Source organism: Epinephelus fuscoguttatus, linkage group LG3, assembly GCF_011397635.1.
Source record: "Epinephelus fuscoguttatus linkage group LG3, E.fuscoguttatus.final_Chr_v1".
In the NCBI taxonomy this organism is placed as follows: Eukaryota; Metazoa; Chordata; class Actinopteri; order Perciformes; family Serranidae; genus Epinephelus; species Epinephelus fuscoguttatus.
Window position 1 is genome coordinate 1,451,776 of NC_064754.1, and position 26,641 is coordinate 1,478,416.

Below are 26,641 nucleotides of genomic sequence, written 5' to 3' on the forward strand. Positions count from 1 at the left end.
CATATGTTAACACGCGGTACGATATTGTACCGTATGTTAACACGCGGTACGATATTGTACCATATGTTAACACGCGGTACGATATTGTACCATATGTTAACACGCAGTACGATATTGTACCATATGTTAACACGCAGTACGATATTGTACCATATGTTAACACGCAGTTTGCAGATGAGTTGACAGTATATTTGATATTCAGTGTAAAAGAGAAACTGTGAGGCCCAGCAGCGTCTCAGCAGCAGATCAGAGTGAAACATCCTGACAGACACCTTCTCTACCTTCAAACCTCAGGCTGCTCTTCTTCGTCTCTTCTTCTTCTTCTTCGCCTACAAATCTACCGTTACTGTTACTGGGGGAGGGAGTGGGGAGGGGGGGTGCTCTGCCAGAAGCCAGGTTTGCATCATTCCAGTTTTGATCTGATGAAGTCAGTCAGAGCTCACCATAGTTCTGAGCTCCCGGAAAACCTGACGGCTTACAACAAATCCTGAGCGGGACAAAACCCTTCCTGTTCCTGTGTTAGCCTACAAGCCAAAACAGAGGGCACAGTTAACCAGGAGGGAGGAGAAGAGGAGGAGGAGGATGTCCGACCTGCACACAGGGCTGTTCAGTGAAGGCTGGGACACGCTCTTTGACCCCATGGGCGCTGTGGGGTACGACACATGCGCAATGTGACTGGAGCTGTTGGAGGGTTACAGCAGACAGCGTAGAAATAAAGGAACGGTGTCCGCTCAGGTGCTCTGTGGGTGCCCACGCTATGACAGAACTTTAAGGCACATTTAACTGATGTTGGCCAATATATGATGGAACGTTTGCATACAGGAAGCGTTTGTTCAGGGACTTTTATTATGGGCTATTTCAATAATTACATATTTGTTACTCTCACCCACGTCTTTATTTTTCATATAAAAATATTCCTACCCGAGGCCGACTGCAGGCGCCTGGGTGAAATGAATCAAGCATCCACCCATGTTCTGTGACCCTGAACCAGCTATCGAGCCTTTCGGCTGCTGCAGACCAGATTTCACTGCCCATGTGTTGCACCCCAATGCTGACGTGATATGACGCCGGGACTTCTCCTCTGTTAAACCTCCTTGCCTGCACACACAGGCTCAAACAGTGACATCACAGGGGGGCGGAGTAAGGAGGCCTTAATACAGCAGGTTAAAGAACAACAGCTTCAGCTCCTCAGACAGCAAATATCACCCGCCCTCAACTGCTTTTATTTATTGCTATTTTTTTTTCCATGTGAAGCCAGATTCACCAAAACACTTTAGTGCACCTGCTGGAATAAACTTTGCTCCTCAGACAATCGTCTCGTGCAGGCAGATCTACCTCCGCAGCGTCAGATTGTCTAAAATGCTCTGGTTTGTTTTTGTTTCTTTAAACCAAAAACAGTCGTGTTGGGCGGAGCTAAGCTCAGGACATACTGTAGTGATGGTGCTCTTGCAAAATAATGCTGGGGGTGAACTTATTTTGGTGAAACATTTGCACGTGGGGAGGCGAACAGTCACCAAAATGGCTCCGCAAAAGAAAACACCACAAAAACATCACCACTGGTCTGTCACCGTGTGATTCAACTTGTGATTCAACAGTGATAAAACAGACAAACGTAATCTGATAATCGAAGCTCAAGAAGGAAGTCTCACTCTACTCCAGCTCTGGAGGAAGTCTCACTGGACCTGTTAAAACCACAGACGATCTGCTGGCTGTATGAGCAGAACATTATTACGACGATATATAAGCTGGTTTGAAGAGGAACGGAGCGGTGCATCAGTGAAGCCACTGTCTCTGGCACTGCTGCTGCTGAGTTAAAAGATGTGGCAAATCAACTCCGACTGAACGCGTCAACAGTGGATCAACATTGGACATGAAAGTCTTGCAAGATGGAGCCTGGGCTTTTTTGGAGTGCGTTCACAAGTCGTTTCATTTGTTGTGGGTCTTTACAACAGTTTACCGAAGGAACCGAACAAGCACGCCGTAATTAACGGTCTAAATCTTGGTCAAAACTTGGCTTCTTCAGCGTCTAAGTTCTTAGCTTGAAGGTTGTTGTTTTCCATAGCGAAGGGGATTTCGAAACGGTAACGCAGATAGCAGAAGGAAAGGAGAATGCCGATCCAAAACAGCAGCCCAGTGGCAGGTTTAGCGCCACAGTCTACATACTGCATCAGTAAGCTGTGCTCCCATTGGCTGAGACAGAGGAGCTCCAATCAGACTGGAGCTCAAACTGACGTGTTTTGGTGAATCTGACGTCAGATGGAAAAACAGAGAGAATAACAACCACAGAACAGTTTCATATTCGTTACCAGCAGCTCAGAAACATCAGCAGAGTTATAAAAGGTCACACATTTAACTGCAAAATGTGTCAAAGGAAGAAAAAGTAAAAATGCAAACACTGCCTGCGAGCCTGCGTCCTCAGATGAGGATGTGACATTTTGGGTTCAGGGACCTTGTACCTCATTCTGCTTAACTTAGTCTTGTTGTCCTCATTCGGGGACACTTGTTTGTGCCATCTAGTGGTAGTAAGAGCACAAAATAACAAGGTCCAAAACCTGATCAGATTTTATGGTTAATAATGTTTGTAGTTTGACATGGCTTTACTTAATGCTTAAAATGTGCAATATTAAAAACAGCAAATGTGACGACAAATAATGAAATCAAATTATCAGCAGATAAACAATTAATATTAAACTGAAATTAAGTTAATGGTTTCAGAGGATGTGACTTTTCCTTTATTTTTTGATAGTTTGCACTCTGTGAATATTTATTTATCTGAATATGATGTTTGTTATTTGCTGTCATCGTCTGTTTCATTCTTTCTGTCATTAAATCAAATTATTTAAAAATTGGATTTTGGCACAAAAGTTGTTCCGTACGTCGACCTGTAAACCTGCATATTTCTCCTTTGCTACACTGTGCTGCTGCTATGGCAACAACATTTGATTCATCAGGAAAATATATTACTTTCATTATGATCAATATTTGTAATATTAAAACAGCAAATGTGACAACAAACAATGAAATCAAATTATCAGCACATAAACAACATTAATGTCAGAAATGAATATCAAACTGAGGGAGTTCTTTTATCGCCTGACAGTTTTTACTTTGTGAATATTTATTTATCTGTTTGTTATTTGCTGTCATCAGCTGTTTCAATGTTTCTGTCACTGAATGAAATTACTTCAGTATTATATTCTGGCACAAACGTTCTTCCACACAGCAGACTGTAAAGCTGCAGACATCACCTGTGTTACACTGTGCTGCTGCTATGGCAACAACATTTGATTCATCAGAAACATGAGCTTCACTTAATGGTCAAAATTTGCGACATTAAAAGGTCAGTGTGTGGGTTGGGTTTATTTCTGTAACACTAAATGAAGTGAATGAATGTTTCAGTGACACACTTCCGCTCTGGTCCAGGTTTACCCCCCCCCCCCCCCCCTCCTGTCTCTCTCTGCATCACCCATATTGAATCTTTCCTCTCTGCAGTGCACAGTCATGGGGGCTCTGTACGCATGCGCACCATCGCATCCTGCTGATCAATAAATCTGGCCCGGACTGACCCGAGTTATGAATTAAAGATCAGAACAGAGACACAAACCGGATCAGTCCTGGTCCTGAATGATCACCAGGCCACATTCTGATCAAAGATCTGTGACACGGATCGATACACTCCGTTAACGCATCACTGCGGGACACACTCACACACCCACTGATCTCTGAGGTCCGGGCCAGACCTGGGCCGGATCAGGCCTACCTGGCGCACCGTCCGCTCCTTTTCCGCCTTTTGGGAATCTTCATCTGGGATTTTATTTCGGCACAAAACGTCCTGGTCCAGAAAACCCACCGTTCCTCTAAAGGGGGGCCGGGGTTTGGGCCTCACACTCCCGCAGGACTAAACCACCATTTATTTCTCCTCTAACGGTCCCCGGTATCAAAGCAGACCGGCTCCGTCCTCACGCCGGCCGTCCGGTGCAGAGCAGACCCGCTGCACGAGCGGGACGCACCGGCTCCACAAAGACACAAAAAACTAGATCCCTGATAGTCCACGAGCGCTCCTGAAAACCTGCTGTCCGGGTCCGGGTCCTCCTCCGGTTCTCCGCTGCTGCAGATGAAGAGGAGGAGGAGGAGGTGGAGGCGGAGGAGGAGGAGGAGGAGGAGGAGGAGGATGGGAGGATGCGGACTTATCCTCCTCCTGCTGGACCGGATCCGGGAGTCAAACCCGGGACAAAACCAGATCCAGGAACCCGTGCGAGGCTGACCCGGGCCGGCTGTCAGAGGCGGTCTGTGGGTGTCAGGTTCTCCGGCTCCAGCCTGTTTGTCCGCACTGCAGCTCCGCATCCACGAGCGTCAAACACGCGTCACCCCGCACAACCACAACATCCGGTCAATGCTTTCAAAATAAAACTTCAACCTCAGGTTCTTCATTTGGGTCCTTTCACAGAGTTTGTGACCTAAATTCACTTTAACCTGTTTGATCACTGATTGAAAACCTGTTAATATATGTATTAATATACAAAGGTGTTCTCTCCACTTTTATTTTAGTTTTTATTTTAAATTATTTTATTCAGTTTTATCTCACTTATCTCAATCCTCCTCATCTGTGGCTCTTTGAAACTTTTATTTTACTTTTAAAATATTTTTTATTATTGTCTACTTTCTTTGTAAAGGACTGCATAACTTTATTTTGAAAAGTGTTATCTAAAAGGGTTATTATTATCATCATTATTAGGCTACCATGTTAAATTAAAAAATGATATTGATTTAAGCTGTGCCTCATGTGATTCCCATACTGAAACTCCAGAGCGTTCTCTGCAGGTTTCTATTTCAGTAACCCTCTCACAACGTTCAAAGAATGTTGCGTCAACGCTTTTGTTAAATGTAACATCTCCAAAATGTTCTAACGTTCCTTTACGGTAACCCTCCCACAATGTTCTGGGAACGTCACTACAATGTTAAATCCACTTCAGAAAACTTGCTGTTTTAAAATCAAAGGAACGTTACGCAGAAATGTTCAAGTAACCTTCCTAGAACATTTGACTACCCTTCCCTCAGTGTCCTGGGAATGTCACGATAACGTTACTTTACCATCAGGAACACCTGACATTTCAACATCTAGGGAACGTTTCAAAACATTTCCAGACCCCCAAAACAGGATCCTAGAATGTTTTGGGGACCAGATTTTGTTAGCTGGGTACTGGGGTCATTTTCTCTGTTTAGTTAATTAATTTTAGGTCCTTTCACAGAGTTTGTGGAAAACTTGCTGTTTTAACATCAAGGGAACGTTATGCAGGAATGTTCAAGTAACCTTCCTAGAACATTTGACTAACCTTCCCACAACATTCGGGAAATGTCACAATTACGTTAGGAACACCTGACATTTCAACATGTAGGGAACGTTGTGCTGGAACGTTCAATAAACACTCTCAGACCCCCAAAACAGGATCCTAGAATGTTTTGGGGACCAAATTGTGCTACATGTGTGCTCAGGTCTCTTGTCTCTGCTCTGTTAATTAAGTCATCGCTGTCACACAATTAAAACATGTCATGCCGACAGCAGCTGGTGGCTCAACCATGACAAATACTGACGTGCATATTTTGATAAATACATGATATTTTACTGAGAACGTTCTCTCCAAAGAAATGACATCGCAAAGCACTTTGTGGCCGTTTGTGTTGTGATGCTCACATTAAACACACTGTCAGATGGACGAGAGCAGAAAGAGCGGCGTGATTACAACCTGTCCTGTTAGTGTCAGTCATTAGCCATGTTTCCATCAGCCTGTTTAGATGCACATCTAGAAGTATCGGATTGGAAAATTATGATGGAAACGCCAAAATTCAAATTTAAATCCCCTGATTCACACAAACTAAAATACGCTCGCTTTAGCCGGGTTTTGGTTGATTCGAAAAAATGTTAATTCGCAAAACGGGGGATGGAAACAGTTATGTTTGAATTAAGTCTGACGTAGTGCACCTCTCTCCATGGTGATATCCACACTCCGGGTCGGGAAGGTGGCAATGCATTTACTGCTGGTTGCCAAGACGAATGCGAGACTTGTTTTGTTTCCAGTTCTGCGGAAAATTTGCACAAGTTCGTAGTTTTCACCAAAGTCCGTACATTTAATGGAAACACACAGGATGTGTATTTCTTTTAATGCGCATTTCCCAATGATTCAAATCACTTTTGGATGGAAACGTAGCTATTTTCTGTTTAACCTTTGTTGTGTTGAAGTTTGTTTCAGCAGTCAGTCATGGAATAACGTGAATTTAATGTGTAACGTTATGCATCACACCATTACTGCACAAATCAGAGCTAGTTGCCACTCAGCTCGCTAACATTAGCTAACGTTATTAGCCCTGCTCTGTGACGTCACAGCTTTTACTCGCTTCCTGCAGCTCGGCCTCCCCGCTGAAATTCCACTGTTTTATGATTAATTGATTTATAATTGAAGATGTCTGTGTGTTTTGTGCCAGGTTGCAGTCACTCCAAGCTGCAGGAAGCGAGCGAAAGCTATGACGTCACATCCCTTCCACTGTAGACAAACTACCACCACATTGTTCTACAACCTTAATTTTATTTTAAATTTTATATATTTGACTCTATATTTTCTTGTATGGTGTTGTATTTATTTCATGGGGTTTTAAGTATACCTCCACTGTAAACACAGCACCAGCATGTTGTGACACCACCTTGATTTATTTTATTTTTTTTTTTTTAAAGTTTAGTGTTTTTTAAATTATATTTGATTCTATATTTTGCTGCACATCATAGTAATGTTACTGTATTTACTTCGACTTTCTGAATTATCTTTTTATAAAGCATTTTATATATATTTTTATAAATTGTATTTACACAACAAAAACACACAAGTTTTTTATACTATCTTGATATTTTCTATCTTCAGAATATAATTATATTTTATTGTATATTACTGTATTGTATACATTTTACAGAATTTCAAGATATACTGTGAAGAAACCAACAGCTTGTTTTCACACCACATTAATTATTTTAAAATTAATCTTCTAAAATGTTGTTTGTTTCTAAAATTGTTTTTGTTATATTTCATAATACTGTGCATTTTTAAGAGATTTTAAAATATACTGCCACCCTTAAAAATAACCAAGAGCACTTTATTTTTTTAACCAGCCCTTTGTTTTAAAGCAACACTTACCTTTCTGGAAATGTTACGCTTTTCTTTGTTTCGGTTAAAATGCTATTAATAAGCTGATAGCACACTAAAATGTAAGTTAATTCCACCAGAGATAAAAACTCATAATTATGCTATTCTCATATGGTTCCAAGAAAACTCTGACCAATCATTGCATTTGGACCGAATGCAATGATTGGCCGAGCGTCCTGTCTGTCCTCCCCACGTGGAGGCCTCTGACTGACGTAACCACTCACGCATCATCAGAAAGGTAAGAGTAGCTTTAATTTAAAAATTAAATTTTAAATATAAACTTGATTTTAATCATTTGTTGTATATCACAGTAATTAATTGTATTTATTTTCAGGGGACTTCAACTCATTCCTCCACTGGAAACAAACCACCAGCAGGTTTTTATCACATCTTGATTTTTGTATAACATATTCTTAAGTTTTTACATATTAGATTCTATGTTTTATTGCATCAGAGTACTGGTTTTATTTTGAAAATACCGAGCGGACGCTGTGAGCACCTTCCTTTCTTTATGATCAGACCAGTGACGGTGTTCAGTCCCACCCTCAAACCAGCACCTGAACGTCTCATCCTCCCCTCCATTTCCCATCAGGCCTTTTCTAACGTTACTCTAATGTTATTCTAACGTTGCTCTAATGTTATTCTAACGTTGCTCCGCGGCTGTCAGCCTCCGGTCAGCTGAGCCGATCCACCGGAGCAGCGACACGATTTGATTTCTGATCAAACACAATAAATCTGATCGATCGTTTCCTGGTGAGATTCTACTGATCCGACATCCTGCCTGTGGCCTCGCGCGCGCGCACACACACACACACACACACACACGCACACACACACACACACACACACAGCGACGCACCGAGCCCTCAGCATCACGTCACTTCAGTTTCCTGTTCGATGACCGCTTCGATCAGCTGATTGATCCGTTTCTGATGTTTGTTTGTTTGTTTTCTTACCTGAATGTTGTTTTCTGTCCGGAGCCCAGCAGGATGCTCCTCCTCCTCCTCCTCTGCTCCATCTTCTCTCCAGCATCAGCACCACACACACACACACACACACACACACACACACACACACACACACACACACACTTCCTCAGTCAATCCGTGTTAACGCTGCAGCTGCTCCACAGCGCCTCCTGCTGACCTGGAGTCTGTTTGAATCATGTAAAAGTATCAGCAGTAAAAGTACTCGAGTATTCTGAGCTTCATGTAGTTACAGTATTTACTCACCGAGCTTGTTTCTGGAGCTTTCGACCACCTCACATGATCTTCATCTGTCAAGTGACCCTGCTGATGAAGGAGTCAGTCTGAGGACGTGAAGGAGGACACCCTGCTCCTCCCACAGCTGCAGTGCCACGTGACCTCCAGCAGGGGGAGACACTGGTTCGTAGTTAATAATAACTGAGCTCACGTTCATCAATTCTTCTTCTTCAACCCAGGTGAATTATTGCTTTAATGAGACTCAGCTGATTCATCCTCAGTTTGTCATTTTATTATTATTCATTTTTCTAACTTCTCGTCCACGTCTTTAGATTTCATCTGAGTACATGAACTTTTTGTACCTCCTCAATAAACTATTCTCATTATTTCGTTGAGTTCCATTGAGGCCTTTGTCTTTGCGTTCATTTTAGTTTTTAAAGATTTGTTTGATTTTCTTACATTACCAGTTCACCAGCACTGCTCTGCAGCACTCTACAGATTTCCTTCCTTTTTTTTATCAGTACAATATTAATAACATTATTTCAGAAGTACACACACTCCCATCACACCCTTTTTAGTCTCCTCACTATTAAAAATTCTAAAATTAAAATGAAATCAACATGAAAGGATAACTGTGGAATTTTTCCTCAGAGCACTGCAGCGGTGAAAAGCTCTGTCTGCGGCAAAACCTCTGGTTCCTTAGAACCAAACGTAAAGCTGGATTTATTCATCTGTGCCCAATCGACATCTTATGACATACTCTGCGTCACAATTTCACTCACACACACGACAGAGTGAAGTCAGACAGCAGCAGAGAGGCGGCAGTGCAGATGAATATAACTTCAAGATTATTCTAGCTGACGACAACTACGCTTGTTACTCAATCAATCAATCAATTTTATTTATAAAGCCCAACAGCACAAATCACAGTTTGCCTCACAGGGCTTTACAGCATACGACCCTCTGTTTTTCCCTGTTAAAGGGTTTTTTGGGGAGTTTTTCCTGATCAGCTGTGAAGGTCCAAAGGACAATGGTAGAAAGCTCAGGAAGAGCAACTGAGGAGTGAGTGCTGTGAGTAAGAGCCAATACTTAATCAATACACCTGCTCAGCATGTAGAAAGCCACATGTCCGCCGTCCCTCATGCACCGCTGTTACCATTTACAGTCACGGTTTACACAGGCACATGGTGCTAGAGGGGCCAACGGCAGACTGTTAAAGACCAACTGAAATGAAAGCTGTCTGTATAAAGTCTCAGACATGTGGAGGGAGCTCGGAGTAGAGCCGCTGCTCCTTCACATCGAAAGGGGCATCAGATCAGATCAGGGATCAGAGTTGGATATAACGTGTAGAGTACTTAAAGTACTTTGATTACTTTTTGCAGTAATGAGTAACCTAACGCAGGCGATAGTTTGCTGTTTGAGTAATCAAATACTTAAGTACATTTTCAAACAAGACATCAGTTACTTCCGTTACTTTTAGAACGCTGGTCCTTCAGCTCCGAAACAGCAACGGCTGTTGTTTGGTTCTAATAACGGAGATAACGTTAAACCTATCAGTCTGAAAGAAGCCACGGAGCTTGTGACTCGCTACCTGGTCGGAGAAATGCTGCCGTTGTCTACGGTGGAGTCTGAACAGGTGGAGTAGGACTCGCTGACAGACATATTTCAGACTCAGGACGTGCATTAAAAAAATCATAAAATCGTGCCGTGACTTGGCCGACAGACATGACACGCTACACGCTGGTGCTCACCAATTATCCCCGGTCGTCTTTCATGACATGTGTGATGTCATCAGGTTATTCTTGTCCTATTTTTATCACTTTCACTATTATTTGAGTCACTGTGTGTGTTCATGTGCCAGCCGACATGTTGGTGTAGTCACCTAAAAGCGTCAGCAGAAGTTTATTTTTTACGCTGAAATAGATCATAATGTTTCCTGATGTTGTTCTGCTGCCTGTGTTCACTGTGACACTCCTGTTCTGTAAACACAAACATCTTTACTTGTTTTTGTCAAAAAGAGGTCAGAAATAAATAAAACATAAACGGTGTCAATATTCTTTATGTGTTTCTACACACAGCTACAGGACCGAAATATAAAAATATAACACTGGATAAACATCAGATTTAAACATGTGAGATGAGTATAAAACTGTAGAGGAATGATAGAAGCTGGTTCCCTTCATATGGATTTGTACATTAATGTCTACACAGAGCCAAACGCCGGGTTCTCAAAGTTCCCGTTGGTCTCGTTGTCGTTCTCAGCAAAGTCCTCGGGGTCCAGATCGGCCTCGAACATCCGCTGCAGCAGAGCGTCCACCGTCCGATATCCTGACAGGAGACAATCACCGGAAAACATCACCGATGGATCAGGAGCAGAGCACATTTTCAGGTTAGTTTCTATTCAAACACAGACTTAGAAATCCCGGAAGACAATTAAGCTAGCAACTACAAGCAACAGGCCACACATGACAGAAAATGATCATATTTATATATATATATATATTACTATCATCTCTGCCAGGTGTAATCCTGCAGGGCATCATACGTTTTGTTGTGTCTGTCGGCAGCTAATCTCCCAAACTACTGGACCGATCAGCCTCATACCTTGTGTGCACATATCTGACTGTATGCTCAAGGACCTCTCACTGATGCAGCGATTCACAGTTGACCGATCCTATGTCCCGCCCCCCTTAGTTACTGTTGCCAGGTTGGACAATCTTAACAAAGAGAACTAGATTTACCGCCTCGTGGTTGTACGTCTCTTTGAACCCAAAGTAGTGAGAACATGGATGCTTCACTCACAGAAGATCTATACAATCAGCACAGTTTCAAGATTAGAGTCACCAATTCAGTATCTGACCAAATGTCTCCCCTTCTGTTCCTGAGATATGACGTTAAAACATGATGATGTCACAGTCAAGCTGACCTTTGACCTTTTGACCTTCATTATTTTATCCTGTTAGACATTTGTGTCAAGTTTGGTCAGAATTACTTTAAGAATTCTTCGTTATGGCCACAAACATGTTTGTGAGGTCACAGTGACCTTTGATCTTTGACCACCCAACATGTAATGAGCTCATTATGGCGTCTAAGTGGACATTTGTGCCAAATTTAAAGAAATTCCCTCAAATCGTTCTTAAAATATCACGAGAATGAGACAGACAAGGTCACAGTGACCTTTGACCTATGACCACCAAAATCTAATCAGTTCATTCTTGAGTCCAAATGAACATTTGTGCCAAATTTAAAGAAGTTACCACAGGATGTGCTTGAGACATCACGTTCACAAGAATGGGACGGATGTACATATGTGCGTACAACTTGAGAACAAAATGGTTTCAGTCCAAAGACATGCAGGTTAACTGGTGACTCTAAATTGTCCGTAGGTGTGAATGTGAGTGTGAATGGTTGTCTGTCTCTATGTGTCAGCCCTGTGATAGTCTGGTGACCTGTCCAGGGTGAATCCTGCCTTTCACCCAGTGTCAGCTGGAATAGGCTCCACCCCCCACGACCCCTAACAGGATAAGTGGTTACAGAAATGAACGAATGAATGAAGCCTCTAGTCTCCATGAAAAAGTGAAAGGAAGAGACCGTGGACGACGAGATGAGTCAGCACTGCTCCTGCACTGCTGGCCGTGTGTCCCCTGATGAGGAGCAGTAAAGTCATTTGTATTTCTTACTGAATACAGACTGTGGTGCTGAACTAACGTTCGTCTCTCTTTACTGTAGAAAGTTACGTTAGTTACTGCAGGACGGCACGTTAACCTTACAGAGGAAATATAAACAAACGTTCGCCTTGTTTTTTTTCTCACTAACGATAAATAATTTTATCTTAAACTACAACAGAAACCAACCTGCCTGACCTTCTATACAACCGCAGGACGGTAATTCTAGTTATCCTTTAAATGTCTTTCATCTAAGACAGGAGTTGTAAAATGTTTGTGTCACTCTGGTTCTTTAATCTGCAGATCCAAATGAATCTGTCCTTTCAAAATAAAAGCATCTACTTGTTACAAACACTCCTCCTCATTGTCTTGTCTTTTAAAACCATCTTGTCTTTTCTCCACGTGTACTCGGTGTTAACTGCTGCCTGCAGGTTCGACTCTTTCTTACTTTTTGAAGCAATTTTAAACATCAGGTTGGGTCTGTTGTTTGCTGATTGGCCGGTTCCCTGGTCGTTGTCGATGGTTTCCATGGCGTTCACCAAGTTATCCTCCAACTTCTCCCTGGTGGACAAAACAAAAGGACGATGTTTAACTGAGCTCCATAAACAATAAACATGTTGAGGCCCTTTAAAGGACCAAAGCGGTGATTTGTTATGTTTGAGTCGGTTCATCCTGTTTGCAAATCTTCCATCAGCGTTTAGATTTCCTAAAACACTTAAATGCCCCTCACAGTCAACGTTCAGGACATTACTTCGTCAGTGTGATGACGCAGCTGTGAGCAGAGATTGCTTTCAAGAATTGCTTTTTCAAGTGATGCATTCACAGACGCTGTGAAATCTGAGACTTAACAATCTGTTTGTAAGATTCTGTCATGGTAACGTACTGAGCCACAGCCAACTCCAGCTCCTCGATCTTCCTCTCCAGAGACGTCTGCAGGTCGCTCTTCTCCACCGAGTACTCCACGAAGAACGCCTCCAGGACGAACGCCACAAAGATGCTGAAACACAACACAGGAAGTTCACATTTCACATTTTGGTAAATTGGCAGGATTGGCAGGGTGCAGCTCGTTTGCACTCGTGCACCCACGGCTGTGCAGAAACTTCCAAAGCTGAGGATTCTCAGGGAACTTCTGCTGCCTCTTATTCTCTGTGATTTCAAGTGGATTTATGGACGTTTATTCAGGAAGCGTAACACCGAAACTTAAAATATGTCTTTCTTGTCCACGTGTTCACATTTTGCTAAGTGATGAAGACGAGGAGTAGGGGAATGATCAACAGATTACAATAACTACATACACCAGTTCTCATGTCCCTCCTCCTCCTCCTTCTTAGACTTACTTGATGATGATGATGACCACAATGATGTGGAAGAGGACGAAGAAGATCCTGGCTGACATGTGGGTGACAGTGGCGAAGCCGGTGCTGAGCAGTGATGTTGAGTCAAGGAATCACAGAGTTAAAGATCCAAACAGATGATTATTAATCGTCATCAGGATATTTGAGAGATTTTCTGAAACTCTATTCTTGTGCTGTACGTCCTTTATCTGCCCGCTTTACTTCCTTTACACATTCAGATTAATAACACAAATATAATCAATAATAAAGATTAATCTACCCAGCAGTATATAAAGTTACTAAAATGAGTTCCACCTTTAAAGTGATGAACACTTTGAACTTTTGAATATAAAACGTCATCATTTTATCCTGTTTGACATTTGTGTGAAATTTTCTGCGTGAGTTTTGGCCAGAAACATGTTTCCTGAGGTCACAGTGAGCTTGACCTTTCACTTTGACATCCAAACTCTAATCAGTTCATTCTTGAGTCAAAATGGACGTTTGTTCCAAATTTGAGGAAATAACCCCAACGCATTTTTAAGATATCACGTTCATGAGGATGACACGGATGCAAAGTCACAGTGACCTTGACCTATGACCATCAAAATCTAATCAGTTCATGATTTAGTTCAAGTGCACGTTTTTGCCAAACTTGAGGCAACACCCTCGCAGCCTTCTCGAGATATCGTGTTGGAGAGAATGAGATGGATACAAGCTCACACCGTCCTTTCAGGAAGAGAAGGAAAACATTCAGGACGCCACACTTTATTCCACACTACTGAAGCTGCTCCTCTTTTTACTGGAACCACAGAGGAGTCAGGAATAACTTCACTGTCAGCCAGGCTTGTTGTTGTTTAGGTTTTTTTTATACCTATCAGGTCCTACTGACCCTAGTCTCGCTCACCAGACCTTTCTCAAGAAAAGAAAGGTCTGGCTGGGCCGACTCTCACTTTAAGATTGGAGAAAAAAACGCCCCAGCTGCTTGTATTTCTTTCAACCAATCACAATCGTTCTGGGCGGTGCCACAGCAACGGTGCGCTTGCAAAAATATTGCCGGGGGGAAACAGGTTTTGGTGTAACACGCCCACAAAAATATCACCTACAGGACGCGAACCATGGCAGAAAAGTCACTACATCCCCGCAAGATCAAACACCGCAAAAGTTAGTAAAGGACGTGTTGAAAACTGCAACCGGAGGTGGTAGGGCGGGACTTCAGCGGGTGGCTCGTTCCGCCCAATGAGAGGCTGATCTCTGCAGCAAACTTCCGCCCACTCAGACTATACTGATCCCAAATAGCTTGTAGAATGTAAAAATGCACAACACACAAAAGTGCGGGTCTCAGGCGGATAAGTATTTTGTGTTTTTACAGAGAACTATATTCTGGAAAAGCCTCTGAAGCAGTTAGTCACTGTTTAACTACTAAGACCCTGCACCTCATCAGTTCTGGCCCACGGACCGCATGTTTGACACCCCTGCTTTAGAGAGGTGTTTGACCCAGAATCAGTGAAGAAAATGTGGCGACAGCACACAGCCGTGACAAAGGAACGGGTCACACGGTATAATTTCATGACTCAGATAACTACTGAACAGGTCCGATAGTGATGTTCAGATGGATGATGATGACGATGAGGAGGATGTGGACCGCAGCTCCGCCCCTTTAGCCACGTGCCAAACGCAAGACACGGGGAGAGAGTGCCAACAGCCAGAAAGATAAGAGACGCAGGAGAGAAATGTTACTTTTCATTTTGTCTCGTATTGAGAATTGTCGTAACAAACAGAACAACAAACACCGCACCATGATTTTATTTTTTAGTTTTTAAAAAAAACGCAACCCAAAAACAAAATGGACTCTGTGTGCAGAGGCCTTCACCCTGTTATTCTAACCCAAACATTCACTAACGTCACTCTTCATGCCTAAACCTAACCAACCAAACCAACGAAGGCAACCAGCATCAGCCAATCAGAGGAAGAGTGGGCGGGTCATGCCTTCGCCATGGTAGAAATGTCCAGTGACACAGTGCAGAATAATAACCCATGTGCTTCTGTCTGGGAGAGTGCATATCATATTTTGGGAGGAGCAATGCACATTTGTTTTCGTGATAATGGCTTTTCAGGCCAAGGAGACATTTTTTGGATCACTTGGACTTCGGAATTATGAGTCGTCACAACAGAGACCAGCCTCCATCAGAGCTTGAGAAATCACCATCAAACCCTGTGAACATGGCAGCGCCGTCACCAGTAAGACACTACGGTGAGGCGTTCAGGTTCAGGTGAAGGATATCGTGCCACTGGTTGACGACGGTGAGCTCCACCAGCAGGATGAAGGACGACACCACGTTGTTGAAGTTGTTCTTGCAGTAGTTGAGTTGTGCGAAGGCCGAATCTTTCAGCTTCATGTTTCCACAGTACGCCTTCGCCGGGTCGCTGGAGTCCTCATAAAACTTCACCTTGTCTTTGAACACCTCCATCCCCACCATGGCAAAGATGTAGTACACCACCTGAGGAAGAGAAGGGCGATCTGGTCAGAGCCAGGTTTCCTGGCAGGATGTTAATGTAAGCGACGTGGGTGTGTGTGCATGAATGAATGAGTCCAACAACGTACTGGGTTCTGTTCATAACATTTAGTGCGGTCTCTGAACACAAGTCACAAACACAGCCATACCGTTCTCCTCCGTTTTTTCTTCCTCCTTCTCCCTAAATCTGACCTCCAGCCACGTTAGCAACGAGGCTCTACGGAAGTTTGTCAGGCCGCCACTTTGGTTCAGACTGAAACATCCCATCAACTGTTGGATGGATTGTGATTAACGGTTCATCCTTCGTCTTCCCCTCAACATGAACTGTCATAACTTTGGTGATCCTCTGACTTTCTATCTCGTGCCATCAGCAGCTCAACATTTTAAAGGGAACTTCATGGATTTTCAACCAGTTTGGTGTCATCGTAATGTGGTCAGTAAGTGTAAATGAACTTTGATAAACCAGTGCCTGGACCTCCCTACGTCCCTCGCAGCAAAACGTCGCTCGATCCAGCAGCGTTTCACTGGCTGTCAGATTGTTGCTTAAACGACAGGCTGGATGTCTGCATTTTCATATTGCTTGCCACCCATGCTGCCACTGCAGACGGAACGAGTACTGAGGTGGATCAAGGGCAAACCCGCCCCACTCTTTCTCAAACTCAGATCAAACTCTGACCAAACCTTAAAGAAACACTGCTCATCGAGTATAAAAAATGGATTACGTCACTGCGCTGCCTACTTCTCATCTAAAATGTTTTCAGAAACACATAGCAGTGCTCCATTCAGCTGTAATGGTGAGAGTTTGTGAACAGGAAGTGGGCGGCATACTGTTTCCTGCACAGTGAAAATGAAGATCAAACAGTAAAACGAAGCAGCACTGACCAAATATAAACCAAGACTGTGTTACTGAGTTGCCTGTTTCTCTCCTCAGATGTTTCCAGAAACATATTTCAGCGCCTGGTTTAACTGTAATACGAGATTGTTTTTTAGCAGCCAGTTGTCATCATGTCAGACTGGGTTTGCATGACGTCACCTGCCACCCTCCGGCCCGCTGCACAGGCACTACACATTTCAACCTGCTACCAGCAACTTACAATGATCAGCTGTCCGAATGTGAGGATGGCCGGTCCGATCCTGATCAGGGTGTTGATGATTGCACGAAACCTGACAGGGAGTAAAGTGCTCATCGTGAGTGAAGCAACACATTCAGACATTAAACAAAACTACCCAGAAATACTGTGCTATCAAGACAGATGGGAGAGTGATGGTACGTAATGAGGTGTCCTGCTGTCTAAAGGAGGCCAGTGTCAAAAAATGTCCTCCGTCTCATCTGAGTCCATCTCAGGCGTTTAATCATTCCCATGGTTACCTGATAGAGAAGGACCACCATGTCTCAGTCAGTCAGAGTGCAGCTAAATCTCAAACCTTTTGATGCTGTCCACCACCCGGATCAGTCGGAGGACTCGCAGGATGAAGACGATGTCCAGGATCTGACGGCTGGTGTAGTTCCCCGCTGCAACAGGACGGGGACAGTTATTCAGAAAGACAGATGGTCTTTATTGTGTCTGTCCCCACAGCCTGCACACGCTCATGTCTCACACAGAAAGAAGGTGGACGTAGCTACCCTGACATCACCCATCCGTGTGTGGACAGTTTTGAAGCCTCGAGTTCGGCACATCAGCCGTCACCATCTTGGTTTCTAGCGTGAATATACTGAGTCATTTTCCCCTCGACCACGTTAACCAGGCTAAGCGATGATGTTAACGTCGTCTGTCGTAGGAATCCAAGATAACATCAAACAGCAGTTAAATAATATATAAACCTTTTTAATCAGGTAAGACCCGTTGAGATGGAGATCTCATTTTCAAGAGACACCTGAGAACATAAGTAGCAACATAAAATAAAACAATCAATTTAAAAAGTGCAATGTAGCACAATATAAATATATATATATATCTCCGCTTCTCACCCGGCACATCTTCAGCACCTGCACATATGGACTGTGTAAATTAGCGAAGATGTTTGATGTCAGGTACTCTCCTGTTTGATGAACAGCAGCGACATGTTTCCACTCGCTGCCTTTCTTTAGTTAGTGACCCTGCTGCCCACCACACAACAGGCTCTGTGCTTTCTGACCTCCAGCACCTCGACTTCTGCGTCAGGAATATTCATTTTCTTGGTTTTCCTCTCTATGATTCAGAACCACTGATCAGCCGGCTCATGTCTGTGCATCAGCATTAACCAGGAGCTTTGCACTGACCACTGATGGCTGAATGTGGGCGTGTAGAGGGCGGGATATGAGGCCGGAGGTTTATTTGGGTTTTATTAAAGGAAACTATGTTCTGGCAGGCGTATGCATGGTTTTATAAATCTGAATATTTTTTGGCATATGTGCATTTTCTCATTTGTACGTACGCAAACATTCAGTGTGGATTCTCCTTAAAGTCTTTAAATGAGGACCTGCTCACTATGTAGATATAAAAGACTCATTCTAAGGTAAAAAACAACGATTCTTATTTTCAGCTGATTACACACGACAGAAAACACACTGATTCTATTATGTTCCATATCTGCCAGTAAACCCTGCACACTGGAGCTGTAAATATACATGAAGCCTTATTTAATCAGGTAATGTCACTGACATCAGGGTACAGCAGAGAGAAGGAAAAGCAGAAGCATCAGAGACGTCAGATATGAAGTCTAACGTTTAAAATCAGCCAGTGGGATGTCAGTTTGTTTCTGGACTGTGAACATGTTGGAGCGAACAACTGTCACAGTGTTTGAATCGTGTTGGTTAGACGTCCCGTGACTGGTGCTGAGCACCCTGACGTCTGCCTGTAAACTGTAAAAGTTACTGTGGGTTTTTATTCATGCTGTTATCAGTTGATCCTGGAGTCCACAAGGTGACAAAGACACTCAGTTCACTGGGATTTAAAAGAGAGAATCTGACACATGGACGGTGGATTCATCTGATTAATTATTGGTTGATTAATAGAATCAATAATGAGCAGTGGTCTCAGCACTGAGAGCGACCCGTCTTTAATTCAAAGGAAACACACTCACATGACGACATGGCCGAGTTGATGATGGTGGCGATCAGAGCGGAGACGACGATGATGGTGTCAAACCTGACAACACACAACAAAAGTTAGAAAACAAACAAGTTGAGCCTGAAAACTTTTCTTCAACAGTGACGCTGCTGAAAGCAAAACCGGCGTTAGCTTTAAACCAAGCTGAAGGTTCTTCATCCTGTTTGACGCCAGTCTGACATCATCACCGTGTTGAACAAAAGAAGCGTGTCATGGATGTATTCAGAGATCTGATATGGCGCCCTCACTGTCAGCTTGTGCTAGCGGTCACTCACGGTACTGCCATTAATAAATCCCAAAAGTCATTTTCCCCACAGACCTCCATTATAAAGAGGCGTCTGTAACCCTGCCGGCAACGGGCTCTGTTTCTACTCTGGTTTATGAGCTTTTTATCCGTGAAGGTTTTATATTCAGAAAAACTTTGAGAGGGTCTGAACGAGTGATTTTTCACATTGTCTGACGTCTGGGCTGAGCGGGAGAAACATAGGCGGCCCACCAGTCCACCCTGTGGTTGTATGGCTCCGCCCACCAGTCCACCCTGTGGTTGTGTGACTCTGCCCACCAGTCCACCCTGTGGTTGTATGACTCCGCCCACCAGTCCACCCTGTGGTTGTATGGCTCCGCCCACCAGTCCACCCTGTGGTTGTGTGACTCTGCCCACCAGTCCACCCTGTGGTTGTATGACTCCGCCCACCAGTCCACCCTGTGGTTGTATGACTCCGCCCACCAGTCCACCCTGTGGTTGTATGGCTCCGCCCACCAGTCCAGTGTCTCTGACAGTCTCCATCCATGTCAGTGAAAACATGGATGCTTCACACACAGAAGATCTATACAATCAGCACAGTTTCAAGATTAGAGTCACCAATTCAGTATCTGACCAAATGTCTCCCCTTCTGTTCCTGAGATATGACGTTAAAACATGATGATGTCACAGTCAAGCTGACCTTTGACCTTTTGACCTTCATTATTTTATCCTGTTACACATTTGTGTCAAGTTTGGTCAGAATTAGTGAATGAATTCTTCAGTTATGGACAAAAACATGTTTTGTGAGGTCACACTGACCTTTGACCTTCAACCACCAAACTCTAATCAGTTATTTCTTCAGTCCAGGTGGATGTTTGTGCCAAATTTGAGGAAATTCCCTTGTGGCGTTTGAGATATCATGTTCACAAGAATGGGACGGACGGACTGACAACCCGAAAACATAATGCCTCGGCTACCTCTGGTGAGGAGGCATAAAAACTGAAACAATCTGATGTTTGCTCATTCACATCATGTACAGTTAGGAAAAGGTGTTTGTGCGCTCAGCGGGCAATTTTCATTGAGGGTGCCTTTAATTATCATTATTATCATTGTTATTATTATTTATTCTGTTTTCCTAAATTATCTTTATTGCTGAAAAATAGAAAAAAAAAATGTCGGCAGAACTGTAAATGTGATCGTATAAGCAGCTGAAACTGACATATAAAGTAAGAGGGCGCCATCTTTGACTCTGTGTCCAGTTCTTATGATACATCCATGAAACATCCAAATGTCTCTGACTGAAGTCACTGCAGCTGCACTGCTCACCAGCAGGGGGCGCATAAGTGCAACTGAAAACAAAGAAAACATCAAACGCTGCTGCAGAAGAGTTCAGATGACTCACAGTGTCCTCTTTATTAGGTACACCTGTACAGTCTACCACAGTACAACGTTCTGCCATGAAGTTATGAAGCTTATAATGTTCAGTTTGTGTTGACAGTGTTTTAGAGGAGCTAAAGGACGAGTCTGTGATTCTGGAGAAAGACTGTTGATTTTTGAACTCAGCACCCCAAAAAATGCACCAGTCGTGTTAGCCCTCCTTCAGAAGCTCTGCTGATATCTCTGATGTTATTTATGTTTCAGAAGAAGAAGGAGCGCAGCCAGCAGAGTGACGTCGGACTCCGCTGCAGCCGCTTCGTTTGTTTCCTGTTTACAGAGCGGAGCTGTGTGTGAGCGGCACGCACCGAACCGACAACCACTAGCCTGCGAGGAGATCTGCACTGAATGTGACAAAGTGAATTCAGCCTCTTTTACACTGCACGGTTAAGGCGGGAATGTCACTCTGTCATGCCGCCTTGCTGTTCTGTGTTACAGGTATGAACACAGAATGGGGGCAGCGGAGGAATTTCCACCAGCAAAAGAAAAAAAAATGCCAAAAAAACAAAACACAGGCTTAGAGCCATTAAAACACAATGGACTTTACAAGAAAACCTGAACATCCGACTCCCAGGAGGATCTTTGAGTTCAACCAAACGCTAAATTAGACTTTTATAGACGACCAAAATGCTACAATTAACTTAAACAGTGACAGGTTCACCTTAACGTAACCACTATGTACGATATATCGATTTATTTTCAGGCAAGATATAAATTTAGAAAACATTTATATTGATAAAGGGTCAAGTTGCATCACATGATGACGCCATGTTCATCTCTCCTCTCTCACACAGCTCCGCCCCCTCACTCACTCACTCACTCACTCACTCACTCACAAGTTCTCCATCAACACTCCAGAGACACAGAGCTGCTCCTCTGTTTGATCTGTCTGGTCATTAGTCTACAGTGTGACATCGGTCTGTACGCTGCACGTGCTGCGCTACATCAGTCTGTGACATGAATGAAATGAGCGCAGCAGCACACGTGCAGTGCAGTGATGCGCTGCTGGTTTGTGTGTGAGGTGGATCATCGCTGTTCTTCTTGGTAGGTGTAGTCTACTGTGTGACACTGAGACGGCGCCTGGACGCAGGAGACAGATGGGATTTAAAAATGCAGCGACAACACAGACGTTTCATTTACAAGACGTATATAAGGAGGACAGAGTGTCTCTGTCTCCGTCCCTCCCTCGGCCTCTCTGTTGATGCTCTGTGCAGAAATAAGATTCAAATATGGAAGTTGTTTTCCAGCACTAGATTCACTTGAAAGGCCGACAGACTTTTTTAACTCCGCCCACAAATATTTTGAACTGTTTCAAACCTACCTGACACTTTTACAGTCATGTTACAGTTCAGTGTCCTGAAGCTGCAAACCTTTAAACCTCTGTAGCTCCAGTGCTGTGTGCACAGAGTGAACGTGCAGCCCTGCTGTTTGTTTGACATCATATTTCACTGACATGTTGTGCAGCTGTTTGTTTTCTAACAGGGAAAAATCTCTGTCTTTGCATTTTATTATGATCACAGTCTGTTTTTATAAAAGTGATATTGGCATCTCAAATGTGGCTCTGACCTGCAGCTGAACATGGAGCTCATTCACAGAAAATACTCAGATATGAATTTTTGTCCATATCGCAGCCCTACTGAAACAATTTCCTTTAAAACACATAAGTATTGCTATGTTAACACAGAGCATCCACACACTTATACAGATACGTTACATTTGTAGTTTTTGGCGCTTTAGCATTGGCTTCATTTTTTGAGGGCCGTCGCTTGGATTACGACAAAGTCAACAAAACAAAACTGAACATTATAAATGTTGTAAAGACAGATGATATGGCAGAACTGTTTTACTGGATTGCATTAGATTGTGTAGGTGTACCTAATAAAGTGGCCGCTGTGTGTAAAAAGTCTGAAAGAAAAACTGACACCATGAGCAGCAGGCTGACATCCTGTCGGTGACCTGCAGTTAGTCTGGCTCACAACTTTGGTTTTCGTCTTTCACCATTTTCATTTTTTTCTGTTTGTCTTTTTCCTTTCAGACTTTTTGGCCCTAAACCGGCTCCACGGTTCAGAAGCTGTTTTACTCCATCATGATACAAAACTAAAAACAGTAGCTGGATAAAACTGCCGCCTGAAGCGTCAGTGAACTGGTCCAAGCGCTGGCAGGCTGAGGAAGCAGCAGATGATGGAACTGAAACATGTTACATACCTCATACTTATTACCTGCGATGAAGATAAGCTGTGTGAAATGGACGTGACACAGCTCATTGATTTTACATCTGGGAATGTTTTCATTATGAGTTTCATCAGCGAATGTTTCCTCCCATATCGGAGGACATTCTGCAAAACACTCATCGACTTTCAAACACAAACACTTTCAGACAAATATTGAAATATGTAATCTTGTTATTTTGTACTGAATCATCAGGCTGTTCTCATAAACTAAACCAAAATTCAGATGTGTCCCAGGTAATGTTCAGCCAGTCATTCATACACAGCCCGTGAATTCTGGAAGGCTGCAGCCACGTGACCAGTGTGCTGATGGGAGTAAAGGAGGAATTAGTCCAGGTAGGAGGATGTTTTGCGGGACGTCCTCACCATGTTTCTTTTCCTAGACCTAACCTCTGTAACTTTATGTTAAAGCTGTGATGTCATTCCTAATTCAAAGGATATCAAACAATCCATTGTTTGAGGATAAGCTGAAATCATTCACATTCCCTGCCTTGACCCAACATCAGGTAATTATGACTTCAGAAATGTCCATGAGGACGTATATATATAACTGTTCAACATAAGTTTACAACAGCTCAGTAAATCAACGAACTATGGCGCTGTAAAATAAACTGCTCATAAGTTAAAGTTTAGATCAGTTTAGCAGGATGTGATGAACAAAGTTATCAAAACTGTTTCTACCGGTGAATCTGACAAGAATTTTCAATTCGTCTTTGAGTGCAACTACGAGACTGTCCTCCTCCAAAGTACGACTACATCGGACAATTCTGCAGCTTGTTATGATCAATATTTACGTTTACTGTACTTCTGATCTGTAACGTCGACAGGAAGTGACCACCATGAGACGGCGTATCATCTCTAGTCAACAACTCTCTGTGCTTCTGATCTGTAACGTCGACAGGAAGTGACCACCATGAGACGGCGTATCATCTCTAGTCAACAACTCTCTGTGCTTCTGATCTGTAACGCTGACAGGAAGTGACCACCATGAGACGGCGTATCATCTCTAGTCAACGACTCTCTGCGCTTCTGATCTGTAACGTCGACAGGAAGTGACCACCATGAGACGGAGTATCATCTCTAGTCAACGACTCTCTGTACCTCCGTTCCGTTAAGCACATACAGCCAGCAGCAGCAGCAGCAGCGACCCACTGTCTGACACCGGCACACTGTGAGGACATCTGTGGTCATTTTGACTTGACCAGCTGACTTCACTACAAGCTGATTGGCTGTTGAAACAGGTGACGTGCTTTAAAACCAGCCGCCAGCCATTTGACCAGCTGAGTGTCAGGTGACACCATCAGCCGGCTTGAGTCGAGCTCAGACAGTTCACACCACTGACACTTTTCTCTGTGACGTTCTAAAACCGTTTTGTAGTAGTGGTGATGTGAGCAAAAGAGGAAGTCAGGTATAATTAGCAACAAAGTCCATGTAGGGAGGAGCTTGGGGTGGATAGATTGGTCAAACAAACACGGACTTTAACGCAGGAGACAGCTGCTAAGGTCCTCTGTGAAGTCAATGTGGAATTATTTTCCCTTCACGTGACACAGGAACGGAGCTACGTCCAAACAAGTACGTATCAAACTTACAAATTTTCACAGGAACCATGATCTTTCCCTGAACCTGACCTACATAAGCCAAACATTAACCACATGTTTAAAACTGTTACATTCAATTACAAGGACATGTTCATCTCCTGCCGCCAGTACAGGCGTTATTTCTACAGTTTTCCTGTGGTCGTATTAGAAGGTGGGAATAAATGATTTTTGTGGTTGTATGAGTTGGAGGACTTGTTGGTAACTGCTGCTGAGGTGACGTCCGCTGTGTTATTTGGGAGAATTTAGGGTTTTAAAAACCTGGTGCAGTTTACACTCTCCAGTTAATAATTTAAACACAAAGCATGTTTTATGGTTTGAGTCCAATATTTCTTTGATTAATTTCAAATAAAAAATAAAGAATAAATAATCAAAACAGAATGACTGCTTCACGGTTGTTTGCCTCCGCAAACCTGTTAAGCTGCAAAAACATGATTGCTTCACACACAAGATTAGAGTCACCAATTCAGTATCTGACCAAATGTCTCCCCTTCTGTTCCTGAGATATGACGTTAAAACATGATGATGTCACAGTCAAGATGACCTTTGACCTTTTGACCTTCATTATTTTATCCTGTTCGACATTTGTGTCAAGTCTGGTCATTAATAGCACATGAATTATTAAGTTATGGCCAAAACATGTTTTTCTTAGTGAGGTCACACTGACCTCTGGACTCTGAAAATCTCATCATTTCATTCTCTAAGTGTGGATGTTTGTGCCAAATTTGAGAAAATTTCCTCAGGTGTTCTTAAGATATTGATTTCATTAGAATGAGACGGATTTGAGGTCAAGGTGATCTTGACCCTTGACCACCAAAATCTGACCAGTTCATTCTTGGGTCCAAGTGAATGTTTGTGCCAAGTTTGAAAAAAAAAATCCCTCAAAGCCTTCTTGAGATATTGTGTTCATGAGAAAAAGACAAACAAGTTTGCACTGACCTTGACCTGTGACATTTGACCACCAAAAACTATTTACTTCATTGTTAAGTCCAAGTGTCCAAGACGTTTGTGCCAAATTAAAAAAAAATTCCTGTTAATTTTACTATTTTCTATAATGTCTTTTGACTCGTGTTTATTGTTACGCACCAAAACACAAAGACAGATTCCTCGGATGTGCAAACCTGCTGGGCAATAAAACTGTTTCAGGTGTGATATCTCTTCTTCATTTCATTCAAATTAACACTTGTTGAACTTCATCTCCAGCAGCCTGGAGACAAACTGCAGTGTTACCCAGAATCCTTTGCTCATTGGGACCCTAACCCTATCTCTATCAGACAGTAAAGGTGACGTCAGGGTGCAGACGGTGTGCGTCAGCTCTCTCTCACCAGTTCCAGAAGCTGTGTCTGGAGAAGAACGCTCTGGGCTCGAAGACGTAGAGCTTCAGCAGGATCTCCAGCAGGTAGAGAGCCAGGAAGACCCACTCAGAGTTCGCGATCATCGGATTCTCCTCGTCCAGGCCGATGAACACGGCGTTCACCAGAATGATGAGGTCGTACACGATCACAAAGGCCCTGAAACACACACGCACATACACAGAAGCACTCCAGTGTGTCTGTATCAACCTTTACAACGTGTTTCTGCAGGTCACAGTTCATTTTCACTGAACGTTCTGAGGGTTTAGAGAAACTCTGAAAATGAATGTTCATGTCAGATCTCAGACTCCGATACTCAAAATGTTTCCTAGACATCACAGAATATTGATTTATTGTGTCAGTCGGACTGAAACCAGACTTTTAAAATCCCTGTAAACATGTCAATGTGAGTGAAATGGTCCTGCAGTGAATGTGTCACAGTGGGACTAACACACCCAGATCATGTGACTCCTGCATGTATACAGTCAATCAGACCCAAACTGGCCGAGGCGCTCTGAGCATGCTCCACAGTTTCCGCCCCGGCCTTTGACCCGGAAGTCCAATAGCATTAAATGTGTAAGAGAAGAAGAAGCCGGTAACAACATGGAGAAATCTACATCCAGAGCCGTGACTTTTTGGACGGACCAAATGTACAGAGCTGTGAAGTTGTCCACCATGGTAGCAGTTAGCTGCTAGCTAACCGTAGCTAACTTGTTTGTCCATTGTTTGGTCTGTGACGCAATAGGTCAACAGGAAAAAGGTCCAATACTAACAAGCTGAAAGGGGGCATATCTC

The 26,641-nt window shown here is 43.2% G+C and overlaps 2 protein-coding genes across 4 annotated transcripts in view; both read right to left on the reverse strand.

Moving 5' to 3' along the window:
• Window positions 1-8,225, reverse strand: part of ttbk1a (tau tubulin kinase 1a) — a 77,558-nt gene extending 69,333 nt beyond the window's left edge. The window contains exon 1 of one of the 2 annotated variants that reach the window (XM_049572113.1): window positions 8,147-8,225. The gene's annotated coding sequence lies outside the window, so the exon portion shown is untranslated. Of the gene's footprint in view, window positions 1-3,760; window positions 4,329-8,146 lie in introns of those variants that run through there. The other variant, XM_049572114.1, reaches the window with a different exon arrangement.
• Window positions 8,226-9,401: 1,176 nt separating this feature from the next.
• Window positions 9,402-26,641, reverse strand: part of tpcn3 (two pore segment channel 3) — a 44,314-nt gene continuing 27,074 nt past the window's right edge. The window contains exons 11-20 of one of the 2 annotated variants that reach the window (XM_049572115.1): window positions 25,820-26,005; window positions 22,877-22,906; window positions 18,968-19,032; window positions 17,330-17,417; window positions 16,999-17,068; window positions 15,673-15,889; window positions 13,395-13,485; window positions 12,941-13,054; window positions 12,506-12,618; window positions 9,402-10,720 (exon numbers count right to left, since the gene is read on the reverse strand). In XM_049572115.1, coding sequence (XP_049428072.1) covers window positions 10,596-10,720; window positions 12,506-12,618; window positions 12,941-13,054; window positions 13,395-13,485; window positions 15,673-15,889; window positions 16,999-17,068; window positions 17,330-17,417; window positions 18,968-19,032; window positions 22,877-22,906; window positions 25,820-26,005 — 1,099 coding nt within the window. In that variant the 3' untranslated portion in view covers window positions 9,402-10,595. The remainder of the gene's footprint in view (window positions 10,721-12,505; window positions 12,619-12,940; window positions 13,055-13,394; window positions 13,486-15,672; window positions 15,890-16,998; window positions 17,069-17,329; window positions 17,418-18,967; window positions 19,033-22,876; window positions 22,907-25,819; window positions 26,006-26,641) is intronic. The other variant, XM_049572116.1, reaches the window with a different exon arrangement.